Consider the following 25031-nt stretch of genomic DNA (forward strand, 5'->3'; position numbering starts at 1 on the left):
AAACAGCAAATATATATATCATTGAAAACGTAAGGATTACAATAGAGTATGTTGGCTACATCTAACCCCACAAAATGGGTGAAACCACTCAACAAAGAGGGCAAATACAAAATAGAGATGAAAGGAGGATGAAGAACCGAAGGAAAGATCCGCACACGGACGATCCCAAGCCCTGGGAATCCCTTCCGCAGCTCCTGGAGGCGCCCAATGTGAGAATGAGGGAGAAACCCTCGAAAATGGCTTCAAATACGAGCCTGGGAGGTCAGATTAGGGTTTCGCGCCCGACGCATAAGTCTTCGCGCCTGGCGCAGCGTCTTCTGAGCACTTTCTGCCTCATTATAAGCCCGGCGCAATTACTTTTTATGCCCGGCGCAGTGTCTTCCAGAGGCTTTCAAGCATTCTCTGCCTTAGATCAAGCCCGGCGCAATTCTCTATTAAGCCCGGCGCCATTCGTTCCAGAGAGTTTTGAGGTACTCTCTGCCTCGATCACGCCCGGCGTGGTGGAGTCTCGCGCCCGGCGCATGTATGACTTCCAGAAGTTCACTGCTCTGTTCTTCTCAAGCCCGGCGCGGCGTCATCTTGCGCCCTGCGCAGCCACTCTACTCTGCTCCTTATATTTCCAATCCCAAAGATCTTCAATCCTCAAATCTCTAGCTCAATACCAGCACAAAAATTGAGGTGTATTAAGGTATTGTTAGCTGAATTTGGGTTAGTTATATCTGCACGCAAAATGAACCAAAAAGAAAACAATTATATTGCAATGGTTCAAAGGATGAGTGGAATTTGTTCAATAAGTCTCATCCAAAAAGAGGTAAAATTGAGACTTAACAGATGCCTTAGCCTACTTTTATTGTTTTTGTTGCAGTTTAATTTTCTATCTTTCATTTGTAGTGTTTAACTATTTTTGTCCCAAAACTCTATTATTATTATATTTAGTTTCTTTTTGGTGATTACTCTGGTTGGTTCAATTTTTTGTGAATATTCTGCTTTAGCACGGTTTTGAATCTTATTGATACTTGCTTTGCTTATGGTCGATTCTGGATTGTGGTTTGCATGATGTTCACAAACACGCACCACAAACATCAAGCAAACCACAATCCAGAGAAGTTGAGCACTATCTGCCTCAGGATACGCCCGGCGCAATTTCCTTTTGCGCCCGGCGCAATGTCTTCGAGAGAGTTTGAGCTACTTTCTACCTCGATCACGCCCAACGGGTGTAGTCTCGCGCCTGGCGCAGGTGTCACTTGCAGGGGTAAGACACTCTGTTCTGCTCAAGCCCGGCGCGGGTCATCTTGCGCCCGGCGCAGCCACTCTGCTCTGCTCCTTAGCTCCTTAGATTTCCAATCCTAAGGTCTTCAATCCTCATTTCTCTAGCTCAATACCTGCACAAAAAATGAGGTGTATTAAGGTATTGTTAGCTAAATATGGGTTAGCTATATCTGCACAAAAAATGAATCAAAAAGGGAACAATTGTCTTGCAATGGTGCAAAGGATGAGTGGAATTGTTCAATAAGTCTCATCCAAAAAGAAGTATAATTGAGACTTAACAGTAGGCTAGCCCCAGGCACCAAATCAATTTGATGTTCTATTCCTCTTGAAGGAGGAAGGCCCATTGGACCCTCGGGAGGAAATAGATCATCAAACTCTTTTAAAAGAACTTTGACCCCCTTAGGTAAAGTCTCAAGTCCACTAGATGTGGCAGTGCAAGAAAGAGTTCCTTTACAGAGAAGGATATAAGAGGGTTGTTGAATCAAGAGGGTTTGTTTAGAAATGTTCTTCTCTTGAGTAACAACCTCTAGGGAGGGAACTCCTTTCTCCCTAGATTCCTCTTTATCCTTAGGTTTCACAGACTTTTTTTTCTTCTCTTTTTTCCTCTTTTTTTTGAAATCTTTTCTCACTTTCTCTTTTGAGTTTCATTTGTGCTTGATCCTCAGTCACCTGTTGAGGAGAAAGAGGATGAAGCACAAATTTATTTTCTTTATGAGTAAAGGTAATCTCGTTAGTAAGGCCATTATGCATGGTTTTCTTATCAAATTGTCATGACCTTCCTAATAAAATATGACAAGCTTCCATTGGTACTACATCACATAGCACCTCATCTTCATAATTCCCAATGGAAAGCTTGACCTTTACTTGTTGGTCAACTGCTAAGTCACCATCCTCATTAATCCAATGGAGTTGATAAGGTTTAGGATGGGGACTAGTAGTTAAGCCCAACTTCTCAACCAGCCTAGTGCTACAACAGTTGCACCATGAACCACTATCAACAATGAGAGAACATGCACTATTTAAAACTTTGCATCTAGTATGAAAAATGTTCTCTCTTTGTGATAGAGTATCACTAGGTTCGTTGTTGAGGAGTCTCCTAAGCATTAAGAGCTCCCCTTCATAAGGAAAAGTAGACTCTACACCTTCCTCTTGTTCACTTGCTTCTTCCTCACTATTACTAGAGGAAGTAGTAGCCTCATCTTGGCTACTATAAATGTCATGCCCTCTCATGATCATGACTTTCTTTGTGGGGCATTGGGAGGCAATGTGGCCTCTCCCTAAACATTTAAAGCATTTAATATCACTAGTCCTAGAACTAGTGTGTGCAGTGTCTTTCCCCTTTCCCTTATCTTTTTCTGTTGCTAGACTCTTGGAGGGTTCAAAAGTTCTCTTTTTCTCAAAAGTTTTTCCCTCCTTCTTGGAATCTTTCTTTAGAAACGAAGAGTGGGAGCTATCTTTTTTATAAAATTTTCTCATTCTTTGTTGTTCTACCCTTACACAAAGTTGGACCAAGTCATTTAGGTCCCTGTAGGGTAGTAGCTCCACTTGGTCTCTTATTTCTAAATTAAGACCACTTAAGAATCTAGCTACAATTGTAGCTTCCTCTTCCCTTATGCATGCCCTCATCATTAAAAGCTTCATTTGTTGCCTGTAGTTTTCTACAAACATATCCCTTTGTTGGAGCCTTTGGAGCTTATTCATAAGCTCCCTCCCATAGTAGGTGGGAATGTGCCTCCTTCTCATAGCACTTTTAAGATCATTCCAATATTGAATTGGAGGATCATTGTGGAGGCGTCTCTCTCTCTCTAGAGCTGTCCACCAATACATGGCATTCTCTTGGAAGCTAAGGGTAGCCAGAGGGACTTTTCTCTCTTCACTCACCCTGTGGCAAGCAAAGAGTTGCTCAACCTTCATTTCCCAATCTAAGTATAACTCCACATCATCTTTGCCAAAGAATTGTGGGAGGTCAACTTTGACTTCCCTTGGCCTTGTGGTCCTCCTAGGAGTATGTTGGTAGTGATCCCCTTGATTCATGCTTTCATTAGGAGATGTATATTGGGAATGTGAGCTCCTACTCTTTTTCCTATGTTTTCTCATATCTTCTTTCAATTTTTCTTCCTCTTGTCTTAAAATTCTCAATTCTTCCTCAAGGTAAGCAAGTTGTCCTTCTCTTTCAATTTTTTCTCTTTCTCTTTCTCTTTGAATGGACTCTTGCTTTTTCCATAGTTTAAGTGACTTGAGCTCTTTAGTAATATATGAAAGACTTTTTGGAGAGCCATCACTTTCACTATTGGAGGAATTTTGAGACATTTTAACACAAAAAGATTTTTTCACACAAAAATAGTTTTTATGAAAATAAGATTTTTGAAGTGCTTTAGACTTGGTACTTGGAGGTCTAAGAGTACAAATTGAACTTTGGAGGGAGGTGAGCTACTAAAGAGCCACTTAATAACCAAGCCTCTTCAAGTAAAAATCTCTAAACTCCCTTGTACGTTTGCCTTGCACAAATCAATTTTCACAAAGATCTTTTTCAAAAGAAAAATAACAAGCAAGTGCCTAAAGTGTACAATTATACTATGCTTGAAAACATAAATGACAAGAAAACATAAATTGCTTGAAAACTTAAATTGCTGAAAACATAAATTGCTTAAAGACAAGAAAACATAAACTAGGCGTTGAAAGCAATTAACCCTATGTGAGAGCTTGAAAGGCACCAAAGACCTTCAAGGACCCTCTCACAAGTACTAAACGAAATTACTATGAGAACACTTAAGGAGAGATGGAGATACACCAAAGGCACTCCAAGACACTCCTTAATAAAGGCCTTGTACAAAAAATTGAAAATTAAAAGATTACAAGAAAAAATGAAATGCAAATTTTCTTCAATTGAAATGCAAATTTACACTCCAAATAAAATTAAATTCACAATCAAATGAAATTAGTGGCTGCACTAAGAGTTTTAGAAACAAAATTCAGCCACTAATTTAGTGACAATTTTAGTGACGGATTTGGTATTGAAAATTTTTGAAGACAAATTTCCGTCACTAAATTTGTTACTAATTCCTTCACAAAATTTTCACAAACAATTTTGCTCCTTCTTGCTCCAATTCAGCCACCTAACTTGCAACCTCTCAATGTGTTTCACTCCTCTTTAGAAGCAACCTTGATGATGGTCACTTCTTAGGTGTTTTCAAGAGTCTTGCCACCAAGAGAAAACAAGCTCCCTAAGCAACCACCAAAGCCTTCAAGTTGACTTTCCTTGACTTGGCCTCCTACACCTTTTAAGAAGCACTCAACCACCTTCAAGACTGGAGTATTAGTGTAAAAACTGAAAAGGCACAATTTAGAATGGCTACACCAAATGGTAGAGTAAGATGAGACAAACTAGAAGGAATTCCACAAAAATGACAAGCAACAATTAAGGAAAATTTAGAAAGCTAGCACACAAAAGATAACCTATCAAAGGCACTAGAGTGGATTACAAAAACAAATCTAAGATTAGAAACAAAAATAAGACACAAATTATGTGGCTGGACTGAAAATTTGAGTACGAACACACACCAAAAACCGAGAGCTAGTAAACTAGTTTTTCGCTCCTTTTGGCTTTTTCTTTTGCTATTTTCTTTCTTTTTTTTTGCAATATATTTTTCACTTCTTTTTCTTTTAATGATCAGGATTTCAAATGCCTTTTTAACACATATAAGTCTCGGATTTAGGCTACTAAAAAATGCAGCAAAAATTTCACACAAAACAAGAGGTGTTCACATGCATTTTATAACTAGTGCTTGACAATTTTGTATTGTTTTTAGGTCAAATTTTTAAGCACTCATTCTTTTGTTTTTCTCATGCATTTAGAACACTTACACCTCTGTTTTGTCTCTGTTTTAATGTTTCAAAAATTGCAATAGGTTTCAGCCACACAAAAGACTCAAGGAAAACCTAATAGGAAATAATGTTTATGAATTTTTTTGACAAAACTTTTAACTAGACATAATAGAAACCTAACTCTAGGAAATTTGCTAGAACTAATAGCAAATTATGAACTCAAATATGTAAAACAAAAGCACATATAGGTAAGGTTCAGATTCAATAAGAAAATACATAAAAATTTCGGACACAATCAATCACAAAAAAATTTAGGTTAAATAAGCTAGTCTAGGAAGTTTCAACAAGCAAAAGGACTACACATGAATTCTATGACAAAACAAGTGATTCAAAAATAAAATCTATGCTCAATGAATGTTGTCCAATCACAGACACATGTTATAGAATGGAGAGACTCAAACAAAAAACAAAAACGCACAAGTGTAGGAACCTAAAGCACAACAAAACCGGTTTGATTCAAGAATTAGAAGAACAAGCAAATATGAATCAAACAATTATTATGTGACATTTTGGATCCATCAAAGTGTGTATAAAATCTAGATCCATTCAGCAAACATAAGAAGACATGTAATAGAAGGAAGATACAACACGAATTCACTAAAAAAAAGTTAGAACACAAAACCTCAAGAACACTAGGCTCTAGATACCAAAAATGATGGAACTACTTGGAGGAGAATGATGTTCTTCCAAGCTCTCCATGCTTAGGACCGTGAACTCTTGAGGTAGACCTTAGAGGAAGCTTGAAACTCCACGAAGAAGTCTTCAATGGAGAAGAAGCCTTGAGGTGATTCGGTTACTCCTAGCTTGTTGTAGAAGCTTAAGGAACCAAGGTAAAGGTTGAAGAACCTTTGGTAGGAACCTAGAGAGAAAATTCTCTACGATTTTGGAGAGACTCTTGAGAGAGAAATCTGAAGTTTATTTCTCAAATTTGTCAAAAGTGAGTACAAGTGAAGGATTTACAAATATATAGGGAGAGGTAGCTTCTAGGAGAAGCTAACCTTAACCATGGTTCACTAGGAACTATGGTAAGGTGTAGCTAACCATCCATGGTTTCTAAAACTTGTAGGAGAAGCTAACATTGACCATGGTTCACTTAAGAACCATGGTAAGGTCAGCCAACCCTACCAAGGTTTATAAACTTGGAGGAGAAGCTTCAAAACCCAAGAGTGTAGCATGGAAATTTCGGCCAAGGAGGAGTGAAGGAGCTAGGCGGCCATGGCTTCATTTTCTCCTTTGAATTGTTTCAAAAATTATTGATTTGGTTTAGTTAGGTTCATCAAATGATGATGAGACCTAGCTAAATCAAATCTATGAAAAATTAGGAGAAAAATGAGTCCAATATGCAAAATTTTGCCTAGGCCCAACTCAGACCCAATTTCTAAGCACACTCCCTAGCTTTGCTAAATGTCACCCCTTTTTCCCTACTGAAAAAATACAAAATGAATACATCAACTAGGGAGGTTAAATGGAGTTAAACTCTCCAAGTAGCCTACCTTAAAATCAATATATAAACACTAGAAAAGGCAAGTAAAGTGCCTTACAAATACAAAGGCAAAAATACACTAAAACAAGAGAACTATGTACAAACTTTATACAAATAGAACTAGGCCTTCTCTTAATGATAGACTTGTCCAAGTGAAGAATACCTTGGACTTAAGAAGCCCACTAGTCTTCAAGAGGTCCAACTCTTCTTGTATTCTTCTAGTCATAGCTCTGGTAACTAGGCCCTTGGCCCATGGTCTATCACCGATAGCTTATGGACCTCCCATTTTTTGCTTCTAGTAATAAAAGCCGCTATACACCTCCAATCAGATGCAATGTTAACACACAATGCAATAATTAATGTTGGTGACGATATCTCCACCATGTAATACAAACGTTTCTTTATATGGTGTGCATTTAAAACATGTTGGACTTCTTCCTTTGTGTTGAAAGTCATGCCTTGAAATAGGGTGTCAAGATTGTACTCGACATTAACATGGTCAAGTGCATGTCTATACTCTAGGTCGGTGAAATCTATTTGTAAATCAACATTATGCATGTGGGAAAAGTGCTTACGTGCTGAGATTGTTGTAGAAGAAGATCTCGTTCGTCTTGTTCATCGTCTTGTTGGAGTCTTGCATCGTCTTCGCCCTCACTGAAAGGACCAACTTCTTCTTCAGGAACTCCAACTTCAAGGACTCCTTCTTCTTCTTCTTCTTGTGGGATTCCAAATGTAAGGAGATTGGTAAAGGATCCATGTGGTAATGGATCGTTGTTTAGGTGGGTGAATGAACTTGTGTGTGGATGAAATTTGTCTAACGAAGGATGGTTTTGATAATAAAAGGGTTGGTTTTCATATGAATAAGGTTGATTTTCATAGGAAGAAAGGTTGGTTTTCATAGGAAGAATTTATTGGTATGAGATCCGCATATAGTTGAGCAGAAGTAAGAAGTTTAAGGCCACGAACCATTTGAATCATACCATGAATTTCTTCATCATCGGTAAGTTTGACATCTCAGAAATTAAGCATTCCTCCACCTACCATTGGTGGATATAGAAAGTAAGGTTGATCAACTGAATGTGGGAAGTTGAGTTTTCTTTGGATCTTAGCTTTCAACGCATCAAGTGTGATACGTGAACTAACTTATAAAAACATAGGGTTAGAGGATACAAAAGTATCCCCTTCTTTTGTTTGAGTGATTTCACCATTGAAGAAGACTAACACATGAAAAGAAGAGAAAGCCATTGTGATGGAAATCTAATCCCCAAGGACCCCTTTGGAAGAGGTAAGACCAAGAAAGGTGAAAAGTTGATCCAAGGAGACTCACACTTGAAGACCATTGGGCCTTTAACTAGGTCCATGGTTAGGAGGCTAGAGGAGGTTTCTACAGAGGAGGTGCTTCTTAGACCTTTGCTCTTCATGAGCATTGAGTATGATTCCTCTTATTAGTCTCTTGAGTTTCCATTGTACATACATTGTATAGTTTGATTTCTTGTACCGTGTATATAGTAGATACTTATATAGGTGTATTTTTCCTTTATATTTGTGAGGCACTTTATTTCCTTTTATTAGCTATTGTATATTGTTTCTAGGGTAGGTTACTTGGGCACTTTGACTCCATTTAACCTAATCTAGAAATACACTCTTTTCTTATTTTTCTAGTAGTAGGATTGGGAGTGGCATTAGCAAGCTAGAGAGTGTTACTAGCAATTGGGCCAGAGATGGATCTAGGAAAAATTTTACATATTAGACTCATTTTGCTCTTAATTTTTCATAGATTTGATTTAGCTAAGTTCCATTCACATTGGATGAACTTAACTAAACCAAATAAACTATTTTTCAAAACCGGTTGGAACAAAATTAAGTCCATGAACCGCCCACCTTGCCTAGGTGTCACTTGGCCGGATTGCTTGTTCTTTCTCAAGCTTAGAAGTTTTTGACCAAGACTTCTTAATTTAAAAGGGTATTTCCATGTTACTAATAAATATAATATTTTTGTAATTTTTTTTTTGTTGTAATATTTTTTTTATTTTGTTGCTATTATTTATTACGTTGTTAGAATAAACAGTTGCTTACAAACTGTTTGTCTATGACCTTTTTTTTCATTTTTATCATAAATTAAGTCAATTATATATATACATATATTTATTTTTTTATTTAAATTTACTTTATTTAATAACTTATATTCTATATAAAATTTTAATAAGTAAATTATTAAATTTAAAATTTTTAATACATAAATTAAGTTAATAAATTTTTAAGAAGTTTGAAAATTATTTAAATTTTATTAATTCAAATTAATATATAAAATAATTTTATGATTATCCATCCATTTAAATTAATGAAATAAAATATCAAATAATTTTTAATATTTTAAAATTTTGTAAACTTGATCTATATATTAAAATTTTTAAATTTATAAATAGATTATTAAAATTTAATATAAAATATAATCTAAAAATAAATAATTTTTCTTCATATTATATATATATATATATATATATATATATATATATATATATATATTAATGGAGATGAACTCTCGGTGTAAATAAATTTACATAGTCAAACTAATGTAATTTTGTATGATTTTTAAAATATTTTTTTTTAAAATAAATTTTTTTATTATTTATGGTAAAATGTAATTGAAATATCGTGTAAAAAATTTTACGCTAATCATTACCATTCATCCCATATATAAACTTATTTTATCCATCGAAATCAAACTCAATATTTAATTATATTAACGCATGTTATCGATTCAACTAACCGAGTTAAAGTTTTTTGATAAAATATATATAAACCTAAAAATATTTAAGTTTTGTCCATATCTAAATTATGATGGAGTTTAATTACTTTTTATCAATTTTACGTGCTCGTACACTAAAAAATGGAAACAACTTCAAATTAATTTTATTATTTTCACTGTTTATACAAAACTTTGTAACTAAAAATAAAATAAAAGAAACAATATTTTTATAATTATTTATGAAAAATGGAAATGAAAATAATAATAAAAAAAATCCTTCAATCAAGCCGATCTTTAGATTAATTATAAGTGTGTGGTTAAAATCTAAATCTTCAATTTTTTAATAAATGATTATCTATAGGGAAATTATTCTATCTAGTTGTCACTCTAGATATTAAAAGAACGATATTGATGCAGAATTCTCATAATTTATGGTTAACGCCAATTTGAGGAATGCAAAATTTTAGAATTCTGTTTTTCACAATAACAACAAAATTGCATCAAACTTCGAAAGAAGATCAAAACACCATTCGAATTAATGAAGTTGTCTCATTTAGAAAGGTTCCACTAAAAGCTCATACAATCAATTGAAAATATCATAAATGACCAAGAAATAGAAAATTAGAAATGTACTCATTCCTTAGATGAAGTAGGATAAGTTCAAAGAAATATGAATAATATATTTGGGATTCAAGCTTCATGACGGATTGATGGGAATAAACAGACAAATTGCATCATTTTGCGAGTATAGAAATTTTGAATTTCTGTCCACAAAGTCAAAAGAAATAGTCAAGATGAGGTTAAAAGTATCCAAGAAGATCGATTTTAATATAAGTTTTGAATGCTAAATAAAAGTTCTTCTAAGTTGTTAAAGAGTTAATTCAATTATTAGAAAGCAAACTTTAATACAAATAGATAACGAATTATTCAATGGAGGAAGCGGGTGAAATACTCAAATTAGTAAATTGGTGAAATATATATATATATATATATATATATATATATATATTCATTACATTTTTTTATTTATTAGAATATATTTTCTTCTTACTAGAATGTTTATTAATATATTTAATTAAAAATTCAAAATGACTTGTTAATATACAAAATAAATCTAAAAAGATTAAAAAATCCATAAAATGAGCTACTTTTGATTTTAGCTCTTATAAAAAAATTTCTTTATTTTTCATTCCTCTAACATTGAAACTATTGTTTTTAGTTCTTAGTATTATGTAATTATTGCTAATTAATTTGATTTTTATAATAGGATCATGTGACCATTCTATGTAACACCGACAACTATATTTAATACTGTGTTAATATGTTGTATCTCTAAAATAAATTCTAAATCCTCAAAAAATGTTATTTACTTTAAAATAAACATTAAAGACTAAAAATAATAATTTTAATTTAGAGAAATAAAAATTAAAGAAAAATATCTTATTGGAATCAAAACTAAAATTTACTAATTTTTTTAAAATGAAAAACAACAATTTAAAATTTTAAATAAATAAAAAATAATTTATAGTGATTAAAATCAAGATAAACTTATTTTACGGAAACTAAAAACATATTTAAATCATTTAAAAATATTTGTTTTCAACAAATTACAATGGTACTATTAATTTCTTAAAGTAGCTAATTGTGTATGCATGCATAACGTACGCATTCTGCTTGAACCATATGAGAGAATCCACGTTGAGGGAAGATTAATATGCACCAAATGAAAAAAAAAATCCAAAATAGAGAAGAAGAAAAACAAAACATTATTGTTGAGGAGGTAGCATTATATTATAACTTAAAGCATTTAAAGTTACCTTTAGACTCTTGGCGATGTAGTGGGAATAGGGCGCAAGTCATAGTCACGAAATCCTGGACCCACATTCTGGCGAATAAGCACAACGGGAACATGCTTGATAATTGAATAATGTTGCCCACCTTTTTCTGGATCAATGCTTTCTACTAATTCACTTGGCATATCAGCAAAACCCAGAAAGTTAAGGTTTTCCAAGTGTTTGAGATCACATGGTACCACCTTCATTTCAGGGTTATCTTTAAATCTAAAGTGTTCAAGACCAAGCAAAGCCCCTTGCTCAATGGACACAGAATTTAATCTGCTTAATCGAGTAAGATCCAGCTCCTTCAACTTTGGAAATCCTCCTATTTGAAAATGCAATCTTTCACCAACATAAGCATTGTCCCACATGTTCAGCCGCAACAGATTTGGCAAGTCTTTTAGTGAGTCTAGTGGATCTTGTTCCAAGTTTGATAAACCAAGCCTCAACTTCACAAGATACTCAAGTTTTGGAATCCACTCAGGCAACTTTGTGACTCTAGATTTTAAGTTCAACACACGAAGATGGGGTGGTGGCGATGCAAAATCCAAGTCAATGATTTCATCCTCAGCTATAGCACCAACATTGAGAGATTCAAGATGGTTCATCTCTCCTATTGCAGTTGATATGGCAGTTGCATATTCTGCTTTTACACGTCTTATGCCTAACTTCCTTAACTGTTTCAACATTTTGAGCTCTTGTATGAGGTCCAATCCACCATGATCAGCCTCCAAAAAGTAAAGCTTTTGTAAGGATTTCAAGCATCCAATACCCCTTTGCATTTTCACCCCAATTGTGAAATTCAACATAAAGTATTGCTCTTCATATTTTCTGTAGTAGACTGGAAGAAGTCTTAACTTTGTGAGGTTGTTTATCTCTCTCGGTAGCACATGCACATGGGTTTGTCTTAGATCCAAGGTTTCTAAGTTCAACAAGTTACCAATGGATCTAGGAAGAACCTCTACTTTTGTATGACTCAAGTTTAAGTACCTTAGGTGAAAAAGATTCCCCAAGTTGTTGGGAACATGATTCAACAAAGTACTTTCAAAATCAAGTACTTTCAAAAGCTTGAACTTGGCAGATAATTCACCCACAAAACTCTTGGGAAATATTTCACTTTTGTTAAAAACAAAAACAGCCCGAATGCCTGAGTTACTAGTCCTTCTTAATACATTGTTGGAACAAGTAGCTATAGAAAAGCGTCTAGTTATTCCAACAGTGTCTAGCTCATCATCTTCATGCATTAAGTGGCAAAAACTTAAATCCTTCATTTTTCTTATGATGACTTCACGTAATAAATCATGGACTTGACAACTTTTAACTTTACCATCAAAGCCAACTCTAGTGACTTGAACCAAGCTTCTGTGTATTAACTGTGTTAAGTACTCTTCAGCAACCTCCTCCATAGGCCTTCTCTCTTCATTTTTTATGAACCCTTCAGCCATCCATTGCCTTGTCAATCTCTTACGTTTGATGGTGTAGTCCTCCGGATACAAACCAAAATACAACATGCATGACTTCAAATTGTGAGGAAGATCATCATAACTAAGAGACAGAATCCTTGTTAAACTAGTCAAGTGTGCATTCCTCTCTAACTCCATTCTCAGATTCTGACACACCTTTCTCCACTCAAACATGGTTTTTACTTTTGTTGACAAAAGACCACCAATGGCAACAATTGCTAGTGGTAGCCCTCCACATTTTTTGACAATTTCCCTTGACATATTCTCAAGCTCACTTGGACATCGCTCACTAGTCTCAAATCTGAATGCCTTCTTGCAGAAAAGTTCCCATGCTTTTTCTTGAGGTAAATGTTTTAGTTGATGAACATGAACAAGAACTGATTTCTTAAAATACTCAGCAACGTGCAACATTCTAGTGGTGATTATGATTCTACCACCTTTGTCGTTATTAGGCAAGGCATGCTCAATCTCATCCCAAAAGTTTTCTTTCCACACATCATCAAACAATACCAAATACCTCTTTGACAGAAGGTATCGCCTCACTTCTGCAACTAAAGTGTTGTCATCCATCTTGTGTAGCCCTTTTGGAAGTGGCTCGTTGGCATCCTTGCATAATTTTTTTATCATATCTATTAGTAACTCCCTCACAGTGTATGATTGAGAAACTGTGACGAAAGAACGACAATGGAAGTGTCCTTTCACTTGTTGATTGTCAAAGACATGTTTGGCAAGAGTGGTTTTTCCGAGTCCTCCCATGCCTACCACGGAAATCAATGAGCGTTGGTTGGTTCCTTTTATTAAGCAATCAATCAATTCATCACATGGGGATTCGAATCCCACAACTTCAGTTTCTTCAATGAAATGGGAAGCCATTCGTGGGTCACCCCATTTGATCATATATTTTGCCCCTCTAGAGTTGCTTGAGGATGATGACCCGTCTTCAAGTGAAGATTGAAACTTGTACCTTGATACAAACACTTCTTGTAATTAGAAAATAAAATCTTAAAAGTTACAAAGATGATCAAGGATTGTGAAGTATCATACATTAAGGAGTACTATTATTCTTGTTTAAAGGATAATTTCTTCTTATGTATCCACTTTAGTGTGTTTATATATATTATTTTAATAATTGGGTATTTGTAATGGTCAGGGATTACTATATTACATTATAAACAGGGGATCAACACATTATTATTAAGAAAGCATTATTATTTAATAAGAAAGTGCACATATTCATGAACAAAGCATATATATAAATACAAAGTATTATTGGAGAATGTGTTGTTAAAAAAGAGGTAGAACTTTTTATGTGAACACACTAAATATCAAGTTATAAATATTTTTTTACCAAAATCTTGAAATTTCAAAATTTTAAAATCAAATTGTGTTCGTAAAATGATAACAAGACTTAGTGCACTTTTTTTATATATAAAAAAATTTAATTAAGAAAGATGTTAGAAATAATACCGATATTAAGAAGAGCAAGGAATAAATGTATCAGAACTTAAATTTAATTTTTATTATCGTCAATTTAATTTTTTCTATTTTTTTTTGTATAAATAAAAATCAAACTTGATATTAAGAAGTTATTACAATTCTTATATATATACTCTCCTCAACCAATTGAACTAAATCTTTTTGATAAGCTTTCCTACTCAAAAAAAAAAAAAAAACACATAATACCGGTAACTAAAAATAAAATCTTAGAGTTACAAAGATGAAAAATGATAAATTACTATATACTCATTCAGGAGTATGATGCTTACTTAAAGAATATTAATTATTTCTTTTTATGAAACCAATAAATATTAGCCTTTCGAATTATGTTTATTTAATGTTTTAATTGAGCATTTATATAATAGTTATAAGTTAAAATAGACAACTAGCTCATAACATTAAGAATTGAATATATTTATTTTCTTAAATTTAAGGTAAATTTATTTTTGTTCTTTCAAATTTAAAATCAATTTTTTAATTATAAAATTTTAAAAATTCTTATTTTAATTTTTTGGGTCACCATAATATAATTGAAAGTGACAAATTATCATAATAGTTATGTAACATTAATATTAACTAAGTTTAACTAGATAATTTCTATTACACAAGAAATCTAGAAGATAAATTTTATGTGACATAACTAATAATCAAAAAAATTTATTGACAAATTTACTAACGATATTGAATATAAGAATTAAAATAAAAAAATTTAAAATTTAAATAAAAAAAATTGATTTTAAATTTAAAAGATTAAAACTAAATATTAATGTTAGAGTAATATGGTTCTTTAACATACCTTTCACTCCTTTCCTTGATTCCTCGAACTGATGACTTGATATCTTGAATCTCAGATGCAATCCGATGACGTGACTTGAAGGTTTTGATTGGGTGAGCAATCTTTAGGAGTGAGGCTTTGAATGGTGGATGAGGGTGTACATGTGCCACATCCATGATATATTTATCAATTACATCTTCGATACAAAAGGATACTTCTCTCAACTTCTTCACCCATGTTTTTACTCCTTCATTGGTGTCTCCTTCATCTCCAGCTCTTCTATCTGCATCCTTTAGGAAGGCTTTGATGCTCTCTAATTCATCTTTGATGTCTGCAAAATCATTTCTCAGCCCTTTCAACAATCTTCCTTCTTCTTTTACATGTTCGTACAGCTGTTGCAAAACAAATGAAACTGCACTTTCTGCCATTTCATTTCATTGTGTTGCCTTGCAATTTCTACAAATGTTTTGGTGTGTTTTGGGTACTATAGCTTTGTTCCATTTTTTTTTGGGGTATCATGTGCTGCTCTACTAATTTCAACTACTTAGAGTCTATGCTAAATTATTATTTTAATATGTATGAAGATCAAGTTGGAGTAAAAGAATATTAATTCATTGCTTGTTTATTTCAGAGTGCTTAGGTTTTCGTATTGTTTCACCAACCCACTTCATATAATGACATGATTCATTCATTAATTTAGACAGCCGCGACAACAAAGTCGTTATAACTATTAAACTTTAATGTTTTTGCATTTAAAATGCCAAATCCACGCCACCTAACACCTTGACTTCATTTATATGTTGTGACTTGTGAATGTAATTTGGGTAGTAAAAGATTAGGAACAGTGACAAAGGAAGGGGTGTGACCAGATTTTGAAGTTTAGTTAAATTATTATAAATGTTATACAGGAAGGCATTCGGAATGGCCGAAGACCTCCAAAGCACGTACGTGAAGGCCTTCGACTCTCGGCGCTAAGGCCATAACTTAGTGTTAATCTTTGACTCTCGGTATCTGAAAGTACAACCTAGTGTTAACCTTCAAGCTTCAATGCCTAGAGGTTCAAGCTAACTTGGCCTCTGACGGCTTTTTGACCCCACTAAATAAAAAAAATTAAAAATACACGAAATAAAAAAAAATTATTTATTAAAGTAGGTAATTTTTGCCACGTAAGAAGGCACGTGGCACACAAAGCGTATGGGGGTGGGCGTTTTTTAGAAAAAGCCTCCCCAGGCGCCTTATGTGGGTGATGTGGCAACTGAGTCACGTGGAAAAAAGAAAGAGCAGGAGGGGCAGGCGTTTTTCGGAAAGAGCCTCCCACCCGCCATCTTTTGTAAATGTTCTTATGTTGCAGGACCACGTTTGTAAAGAAAGAGCATGGGAGGAGGCTTCTTCTGTTACAACCAAGTTTGTGAAGAGAGAGCATGGGGGGAGGCTTCTTCTTTTGCAGCCAAGTTTATAACTTATGCATTTAGTATTTAAAATAAAAGGGATGATTATGTAATATACATATATAATAAAGTAAAAACAATAACAATAAATAAATATGATAATAATAAAATAATTTATATTTAAAGAAAAGTTATTTATGAATATTATATTATTTATTTTTTAGATAATGTATCTATAATAAATAAACGTACTAAAAATATTTATTATGTTCAAATTAAATTATGGACCTAATTAAGTGAGTATTATGAAAATATATGGTTAAGGGACATGTTACCTAATGGATAATCTAGCATGAAGCCCATGAGATTGGAGACCCATAATGGTTAGTATAAATAATGATGCATATCGAGGTAAAACTATTGTTCATAATATATTTGCATTTATTATACCAAGTGAGTCACTAGAGCATTAGAGTGTCTTTTGTAGATATTCTCCTCGATATTATAAGGCGAGACCGGCTCTAGGAGGTGGATATCAAAGGTACTTAGAGAAGACGACAAAGGTATCTAAGACACATATATTTTGGCACCCACTGTGGGATCGATATTTAAGTCTTGAAGACCCCATCTTTGTGTTCCCAATGCCAAGTTCGAAGACAACATGGTTTCAACAAGAAAGAACGTCATCTTAACCCAACAACTTGTCGTGGACTATTAAGAGAAGAAATGGTTGCAATGCACCAAATATATGAGAGAGACACATAGGAATTCTCAGTCCTTAGACGAGGGAATGTGACATTAAAAAGCCAAGACCCAACTTGGCATCCCTCAAGGTAGACTCACCTTGAGGCCTCCTCTCATTATACCCAAGCACCCTCCAAAACACCCTAGCCGAGTTCCTTACCTTTTGTGGCACCAAACTGACCCAACCCTATTGATTATACTATGTTGTTAGGCCACTTCACTAAAAGCTACAATTGAATCCTATCGGCATTTGTTCACACAAAGAATCATGGACACTCCCCTATTAGAAAATTGGAAAAGCCTCCCCTTGAAAAAGTATGATGGAACCATAAATCTGGAAGAGCACTTCGACATATATCTTACCCAAGTAACACTATCCACCCAAGAAAACACGGTGCTTTACTATATTTTCCCTACTTTTCTCAAAGGTAGAGCACTCAATTGGTTTACACTGCTAGTCGTTAGGTTGGTTGACTCATTATTTAACGACATGGCCTCCATTTTCACTATTTAGCTTGCCACGACCAAACCTTATCAAATAACTTCTATTGCTCTCACTAGCATCCAATAGGGAAAAAGAATCACTTCGATCCTTGATGGGCCGATTCAACAAAATTGCTATGGAGATCAAGAATCGAAACCCAGTATTTGCAATGGATCAATTGGTCACGATGTTGAGGGAATGACCATTTGTTGACAACTTATGCAAGAGGCCCCCTCATGATATAAACAAGCTAAGAACAAGAGAAGAAAAATATATGCAAATGGAAGAGCTAGTTGAAAACCATAGTAGAGTGAAGACTGAGGTGTACCAACAACCAAAGGAGTTGCCTGGCAAGGAAAAAGTCGTTAAACCTCCAAGTGTACCCCTTCGCAATCGTCACCTTCGCAACCTTAAGTATACAAATTATACCCCCTAAACATCAATAAAGCAAGAGCATTGGAGCAAGCCCTAACTTTGGAAGTACTAACAATGTTGAAATGAGCCAACACCCCACCTCAAGCAAAATCCTCAAAGTCATGCTAGTATCATAGAGACTAAGGGCATATGACAAAAGAATGGACAACACTCTGGGATAATATTGAAGACCTCATTAAGCAAGGTCACTTGAGAAATTGGGTTGGTCATTACCTTCCTGGCCATGCCCTAAAGTGATGCCAAGAAACTCGAGACTTTACTCGTTTGACCGAAGGCAGAGTCTAGTAAAGCTAAGGTGAGATGGTCGCATGACAGAAGTAGATCTCAGGAACATTGAGAACAATCTTAGGAATCTGCCCGAAATCACCCAAGAAGATTCATAAACATGACCTCCAGGGGAGAGGAGTATCCACGACCTCAGCTCATAAAAGATACCTTTATGCCATTAGATCAGTCAAAGTTGTAGAAGCGAGACAACTCCTTCAAATGCTTGCCATCACCTTTACTGATAGAAGCTTTAAGGGAATAGACCTAGTGCAAGATAATCTGATGATAATTAGTATGGAGATCAACAATATCTTCATCAAAAGAACCCTTATTGACTAGGGAAGCTTAGCTAATATTTTGTACCAAAAGACCTTCAAACAAATGGAAATCCTAAAACAAGAACTCATGTCGTATGATGAGCCCCTCGTCAATTTCTCTAGGGAGAGGGTAACTAGTCAAAGATGTATCGACCTATACACTCATTTCAACTATGATTAGGATGAGCGTAAAACGATCAAGGTCAGGTACACAGTGATCCATGCCAACACATCCTATAATATACATCTCGGACGGTCGTCCATCAATGCTCTAAGAGCAATTGTTTCAACACCTCACTCTGCAATGAAGTTCCCTTTAGGAATCAGAAACATCATAACGATCCATGCCGAACAAAAAACAACGAGGGAACATTACTTATCGGTTTGAAATTGAAACCCCTTGAAGAAAAGGAAGTGCCTATAGATGTTAATATGATCATACCCCTTTTGGATTCCTTTACTGGTTTACCTGACTTAAACCCAAGCTTGGAAAAAAAAAAAAAAAAAGAAAGGATGGAGTCAAACAAGAAGACCTTTCTGCTTCAGCTCAAAGACACAACATCACAAATAACCTTTCTTGGATCTTAGTTGAATCCTTCTAAACAAACTCTTGTAAGAAGTGTTGTCTAAAAAAATTGTGATTTGTTTGAATGGTCTGCAATTGACATGCTAGGTATTGTTCCCAGGTTCCATTGCCATCGGGTTGTCATATATTGAGTAGCAAAATTGATAGGAAAAAAAAGGGGAAAATGGGAGACGTAAGAAGGAAAATGATTGAGGCAAGGGTCAACAAGTTACTAAATGCCCACTTCACTCGTGAAATAATGTATACAACATGGCTAGTCAATGTGGTCATGGTGAAAAGGCCGAGTGGGAAGTGGAAAATGTGTATAAACTACATGGATTTAAACAAAGCATGTTTGAAGGATGTTGATGCTTATGCTCTCCCAAGGATTGATTGACTCATGGATGGGGCGACTGAACACCAATTGTTCAAATTTTTGGATGCCAATTCCAAGTTCAATCAAATAAAAATATATGCAAAAGATGAAAAGAAGACTACCTTCATAAATAATTCAACCAACTTTTTGTTACCAAGTCAAGCCATTCAGATTAAAGAAAAACAGGTGCCATATATTAATGCCTTATGGACAAGGTGTTCAAGAAACAAATTGGCTAAAGTATAGAGGTTTACATTGATGATATGGCCATTAAGTCGAGTAACATGGCCAAACATGTTGAAGACTTGGCCAAGAATTTTGTAGAGTTATGCAAGCACAATGTGTTTGAACCCAAAAAGTGCATCTTCGGTATTCGAGATTCATGCTCACCTTGAGGGGCATTCAAGCTAATCTAGACAAGTGTCAAGAAGTGACCAAGATGCATAGCCTAAGAATAGTCAAGGAGGTCTAGCATCTAGCGAGGCGGCTAGCCTTTTTAGCTTGTTTCCTCCATCAACTAATCGAGCGAATCAAGCAAACGATGGGCCTACTCAAAAAGGAAAAATATATTTTTAAAAGATATTAAATTATCATATTATCCTTAATTTAAATTTAATAAAAAAAAAGTGTTAAGCCAAAAGACAATCTTAAATCCATCAAACTTTCACATTTTAATGATAACAAACAGAAAGTTTTTCTAAGAGAAAATGTTTTCGTTAAATGTTCATCAAACAAAACATAAGATGGAATTCATTAGCAAAATGATGTTTCATTAGGCAAAACATACAATCTATCTTTATAAAGTCTTATATGCCTATCATTTATGATGACTAACGACAATTTTTTGTATGTTTGAATGATTCCTTAACAAATCAAACTAAGAAAGCTCTTTGGAACTCCGAATCTTCTAAAGATAATGGAGACATGCTTTGCACCAGAACCAAGGACAAACGAATCCCTAAAATCATGGAGAAAGTCAGCAAAAGTTGATGCAGAACCTAATTCTCGTAGACACACGCTATAGATAGTTTGTTTGGTATCCTAAAGATGATAAGTAACATTTTTGATCAGATAAGAAGTGACAATTTGATAAAATGCATTTAATGAAAATATTCAATGCATCAATGCATACTTCTTACCTCAAAGAACTTGTAACGAAGACAGACAAAGAAAGTTTGTGAGGAACACTCAAGATTTTGTAATGGTCATCTTCATTCGGGTTACTATATAAGAAGTTTCACGATCAAAAAGAAACAAGAACCTTTTTGTAAGAGATTGCACAAAACATATTAAAATTCTTTCATTCTTTTTATAAAGCTCCTTGTGCTTAAATTCATTGTATCACGTCTTGCTTGCAAGATAAAACAACTTTTATAACCTTATCATTATATAGTGTTGTTATAGGGTCGAGCTTGAAGAGGCATATCTGAAAAAGAATACTTGTTGTTTGAGTCTGCAAAGACTCGTTCGTAAAAGAGTATTCAATGTTGAAGCCTAGAGAGACTTTGTGTGAAAAGAATATTTGAGTAGTTTCTTGAAGAAGCAAGTCAAAAAACACTTAGGTTTAAACCAAAAATGACTTGTTGAAAGAATACTTGTATCTTGATTAAGATAGTAGAACTCAATTGGATTGGATTGAGAATTGGATGTTTCGATGGTTGAGACGAACCAATATAACAATATCGTGTGTTACATCTATCTTCTCTTCAACACTCTTTATTGTTAGCATACTCCAACTAAAAAATTAGTGAGTATGTTAGCAGAAGGGATCAAATGACATCAGTATAATTTTCATCAATTATTACATCATTCAATAACTTTTAATTAAATAATTATTTTACAAAACTTACCTTAAGATTGAAAGTTCCTTACTCCTAGATTAAATATACAAAAATTTATAATTCAAGATGATTTGATATCTCATTTATATAGATCAAAGTTGTTGTAATATATATATTTCAAAATATACTAAAATATGAACACTTCGATTATCTTAAAAAAAATTAATAAAATTTCGCGTAAACATACAAGATAAATTTGAAATTATCATTTAATAATTAAATCAATAAAATTTACATATAATTAATCTAAATCATTAAACGGTATAATAATCGACAAAATTTACATTTAATTCGCCCTTATGTAATGATATTTTGGAATTTGTTTTTTCCGTTCAGGTCCTAGTTATGATGTTGTCGAGGAAAACTAAGCTTCAAAAGTAAAAGAACAGGAACGTGCCCACATCAGTGGTTCATATGACTTCTATTTTTCTTGGTCATTTTTTAAAATTATTTCTTTAATCAAGCCCGTGATTTTAGAGTGCTTCTAACATGAAGTAGTTGAGCACATGCCTCATATATGAGGCAGTAAAATGACCAACAATAGCAAGTTTTTGAACTTGTTTATATTTGCAAAATAATCCTTATATTATATGCGGAGACACAGTGGATGCGCGGTGGTGGCGGAGGCACGGTGGCAGCGGAGGTGCCGTCTCCTTCCATGGGGGTGGTAGTAGAGGTGTGACCTCCTTCGCGCGGTGGCAGCCGAGGCGCAGCCTCCTTCGGGCGATGGCAGCAAAAGCGCGACTTCGTTCGTGTAGTGGCAGCGGAGGTGCCGTCTCCTTCCACGGTGGTGGCAGTGAAGGCGTGACCTTCTTCGCGCCTGGCTCGCCCTTGATGGCCTTGCCGTCTCACTCGCCGTCGTCGTTTTCCTTGTCTTCACCACTAACGCCGTCTTCACTCCTCTCTACAACATCGCCATCGGCTTCCTCTTCGGCCTCCCCATGCCCGTCCAGCCCATGAAGTCCATCGCCGCTGTTGCCATCTCCGCCTCTCACCATCCCCCAAATCTCCACCACAGGCCTCTTCGTCGCCGCCGTCCTCCTCCTCCTCGGCACCACCCGCCTCATCGCTACCTCCCCTTCCCCGTTGTCCGCGGCGTTCAACTCTCCCAAGGCTTCTCCTTCGCCTTCTCCGTCGTCAACTACATCCGCTACGACCAAAACGTCGCCACCTCCAAATCTGGCCCTCCTCGTCCCTAGCTCACCCACGACAGCCTCGATGTCGCGCTCGCTGCCGTCGTCTTCCACGTCCTCACCACCAGTGCTGATGACCACCCCCCACCCTCACCACCACAAGAAAACCAAAACAGGGACTAATATGCAAAATACAAAAGTTTTCTTTTCTAAATTACAAGTAACAAATTTGAACCGTCGATTATTATATTATTAAATTTAATAGTTAAAAATAGTGCTTCATCCATGTACCACATTTTTATACTGCTTCCTGTTAGAATTTTCAATGATTTTAGGTAGATTTTACGCATTTGACAAGTAAACAAATCATTGTAATTAGTAAATTGTATAAAGTTTGAATTCACATAAGTTTATGCAACAATTGTTTAATTTAATTTTAATATTAAAAATTAATTTAAAGAATAGTTACTTTTTGTGTGTAGATTCACTCAAAACGACCAATTAATTGCTTTAAGTGACTTTTAAAGAAAAGATTAGCACAAAGTATTCAGTTGACTGACTTTGAGCAATGGTGAGTTGATTTTTGAGACTTTTATAGCTTTAAGTTTTCTTATCCATATGTCGCATCTTAAAAGAAATTATTAAAACTGTCTAGTATTATACAATTTCATTTTATAAGATAAAATAAACTTTAACTACTTATTTATAATAAAACATAATGAAGATAAGATATATTTAATAATTTTCTAATTAAATTAAAAAATATTTATATATTTAACAATATTAGTAAACATTATTTTTTTTTATTAAAGATGTTTCTTATTCTATAAGTCAAGAACTTTACATGATTCGAGTCAAAAAGTTATTTTGTAATGTGAATTTGATTTTGTATATATTGTTGCTGCAGTTTTTTGTTTTTTGTTTTTTTGCTGAATGTATATTGTTTCTGCTAACTCGTTGAAATATGACAGACATGAATAATAAAGAAAATAAAAAACACCAAGGCAATTAATATTTATAGTTTTGTATAGAACATTATATTTGTTATAAAGTATTTGTTTATAACAAGAGTTAATCTACTGGATACGGTCCCAGTAGTTAAAGAATTTGCTCATAATTTTTTAATCATTTAGAAATATTAATACAAAAACTAAAATCTTACGAAACTATGTTTTTTTTCTTTTAAGGAATGATAAAAAAAGGAGTCAAAGTTTGTATGCAAAATCCTTTATCATGTTAACATAATTTAATTGTCAAAGTTTTATTTCAATAATATATCAATTAATATTTTATTTAGAATATAAAAGATTAATTTCTTATAATATAATTAGTAATATTTGTTTACCATTAAAATAAGGACATTTTTTTAAAAAAAACATAATGAAGTATTGGAACAAGTAAAAATATATTAAAGTATTTTTAGTTTATACTGTGTACTTTTATAAATTCCTTATATAGGAATATGTAAAATACTACGCGAAAAACATTTATAATAATACATAGTGTGGTACACAATACAATTTGCCTGTTACATTTTTTTAATTTTATAATATCAATTATTAATTTTATTATGTATCATAATTTTTATTACATAATTAGTACAATTATAATATGCTTTTTACATATAGTATGACACTCAAATATAACACACACACACATTTATTATATATATATATATTATCATAATAATTTCTATTTAAAATATATATCATGATAGTAGAAAATGTTATATATAATATATTCTTTTTTACTGTTAAAAGGTAATTACACCGCAGAGATAAAAATAACCCTTAAAATGCTAAGACTAATATCTCTAATATGGGCTATACTTGTCTTATAATCGGCTACTGAATTTGCCGCACGAATAACCTGAGTAATATTAACGATCCAAGGTTTTTGCAAAAACATTTTACCATAACCGATCAAAGCAGAATAAGGTTGATCCATAGGAGTTCCTTTATTTAACAATGAAATTACTTTTAACGAAGCAGATTCAATCCAAATAAGTCCAACATCCAAACTCCAAGCTTGCTCCAAAGTTCTGATAATACCCCAAATCTCTATGACCATAATGTGCAAGCACCCAGCTTCTTGTAGAAACCAGAAATCCATATGCCACTATCATCTCTAAGAACACTTCAACAACTTGCTTGCATGCCCCCAACTCACACCAAACAATCAACATTAAATTTAGTCCAACTCGAAAGAGGAAAATGCCAAAATAACCCTCAAATCTCCACCGTCCGGGTTCTATGACAATCAATTCCCATTGCAGATCCAACCTCTAAATAGGTGAACTTAGCTTTATCCACCACATGGTCATGATGCCTAATCCATAAAAAATTATCTCATTTCTAACATTCCAAATGGCCCAAAGCATGATCCCAAACAGGGAACTCCAGGATGAGGATTTATAACTAATGTTTCTAATGCTCTACATAGAATATCTTCTATCATCTTTGTATGATAATATCAGTAACAATATTATTTAACAGTTCCCCAAAAGTAATTTGCAATTTGCTTTA

At 34.1% G+C, this 25031-nt stretch overlaps 1 protein-coding gene across 3 annotated transcripts; it reads right to left on the reverse strand.

Annotated features, from left to right (window-relative positions):
* LOC109809279 (disease resistance protein RPM1) lies at window positions 1–15514 on the reverse strand. Of its 3 annotated transcripts, none has more exons than XM_029273120.2 (3): window positions 14978–15514; window positions 11204–13648; window positions 1–4569 (listed from the first exon to the last, which is right to left on the reverse strand). In XM_029273120.2, exons 1-2 carry the CDS (start codon window positions 15382–15384, stop codon window positions 11206–11208), a joined length of 2850 nt encoding a protein of 949 aa, XP_029128953.1. In that variant the 5' UTR covers window positions 15385–15514; the 3' UTR covers window positions 1–4569; window positions 11204–11205. The 3 variants fall into 3 exon arrangements, with proteins under 3 accessions (XP_029128953.1, XP_082921363.1, XP_020228124.1); XM_083065237.1 differs by having other exon boundaries at window positions 1–4597; XM_020372535.3 differs by lacking the exon at window positions 1–4569 and adding an exon at window positions 9884–10150 and having other exon boundaries at window positions 14978–15509.
* Window positions 15515–25031: the final 9517 nt, after the last annotated feature.

The sequence above is a fragment of the Cajanus cajan genome, chromosome 10 (assembly GCF_000230855.2).
Source record: "Cajanus cajan strain Asha chromosome 10, NIPB_CcT2T_4, whole genome shotgun sequence".
NCBI lineage: Eukaryota > Viridiplantae > Streptophyta > Magnoliopsida > Fabales > Fabaceae > Cajanus > Cajanus cajan.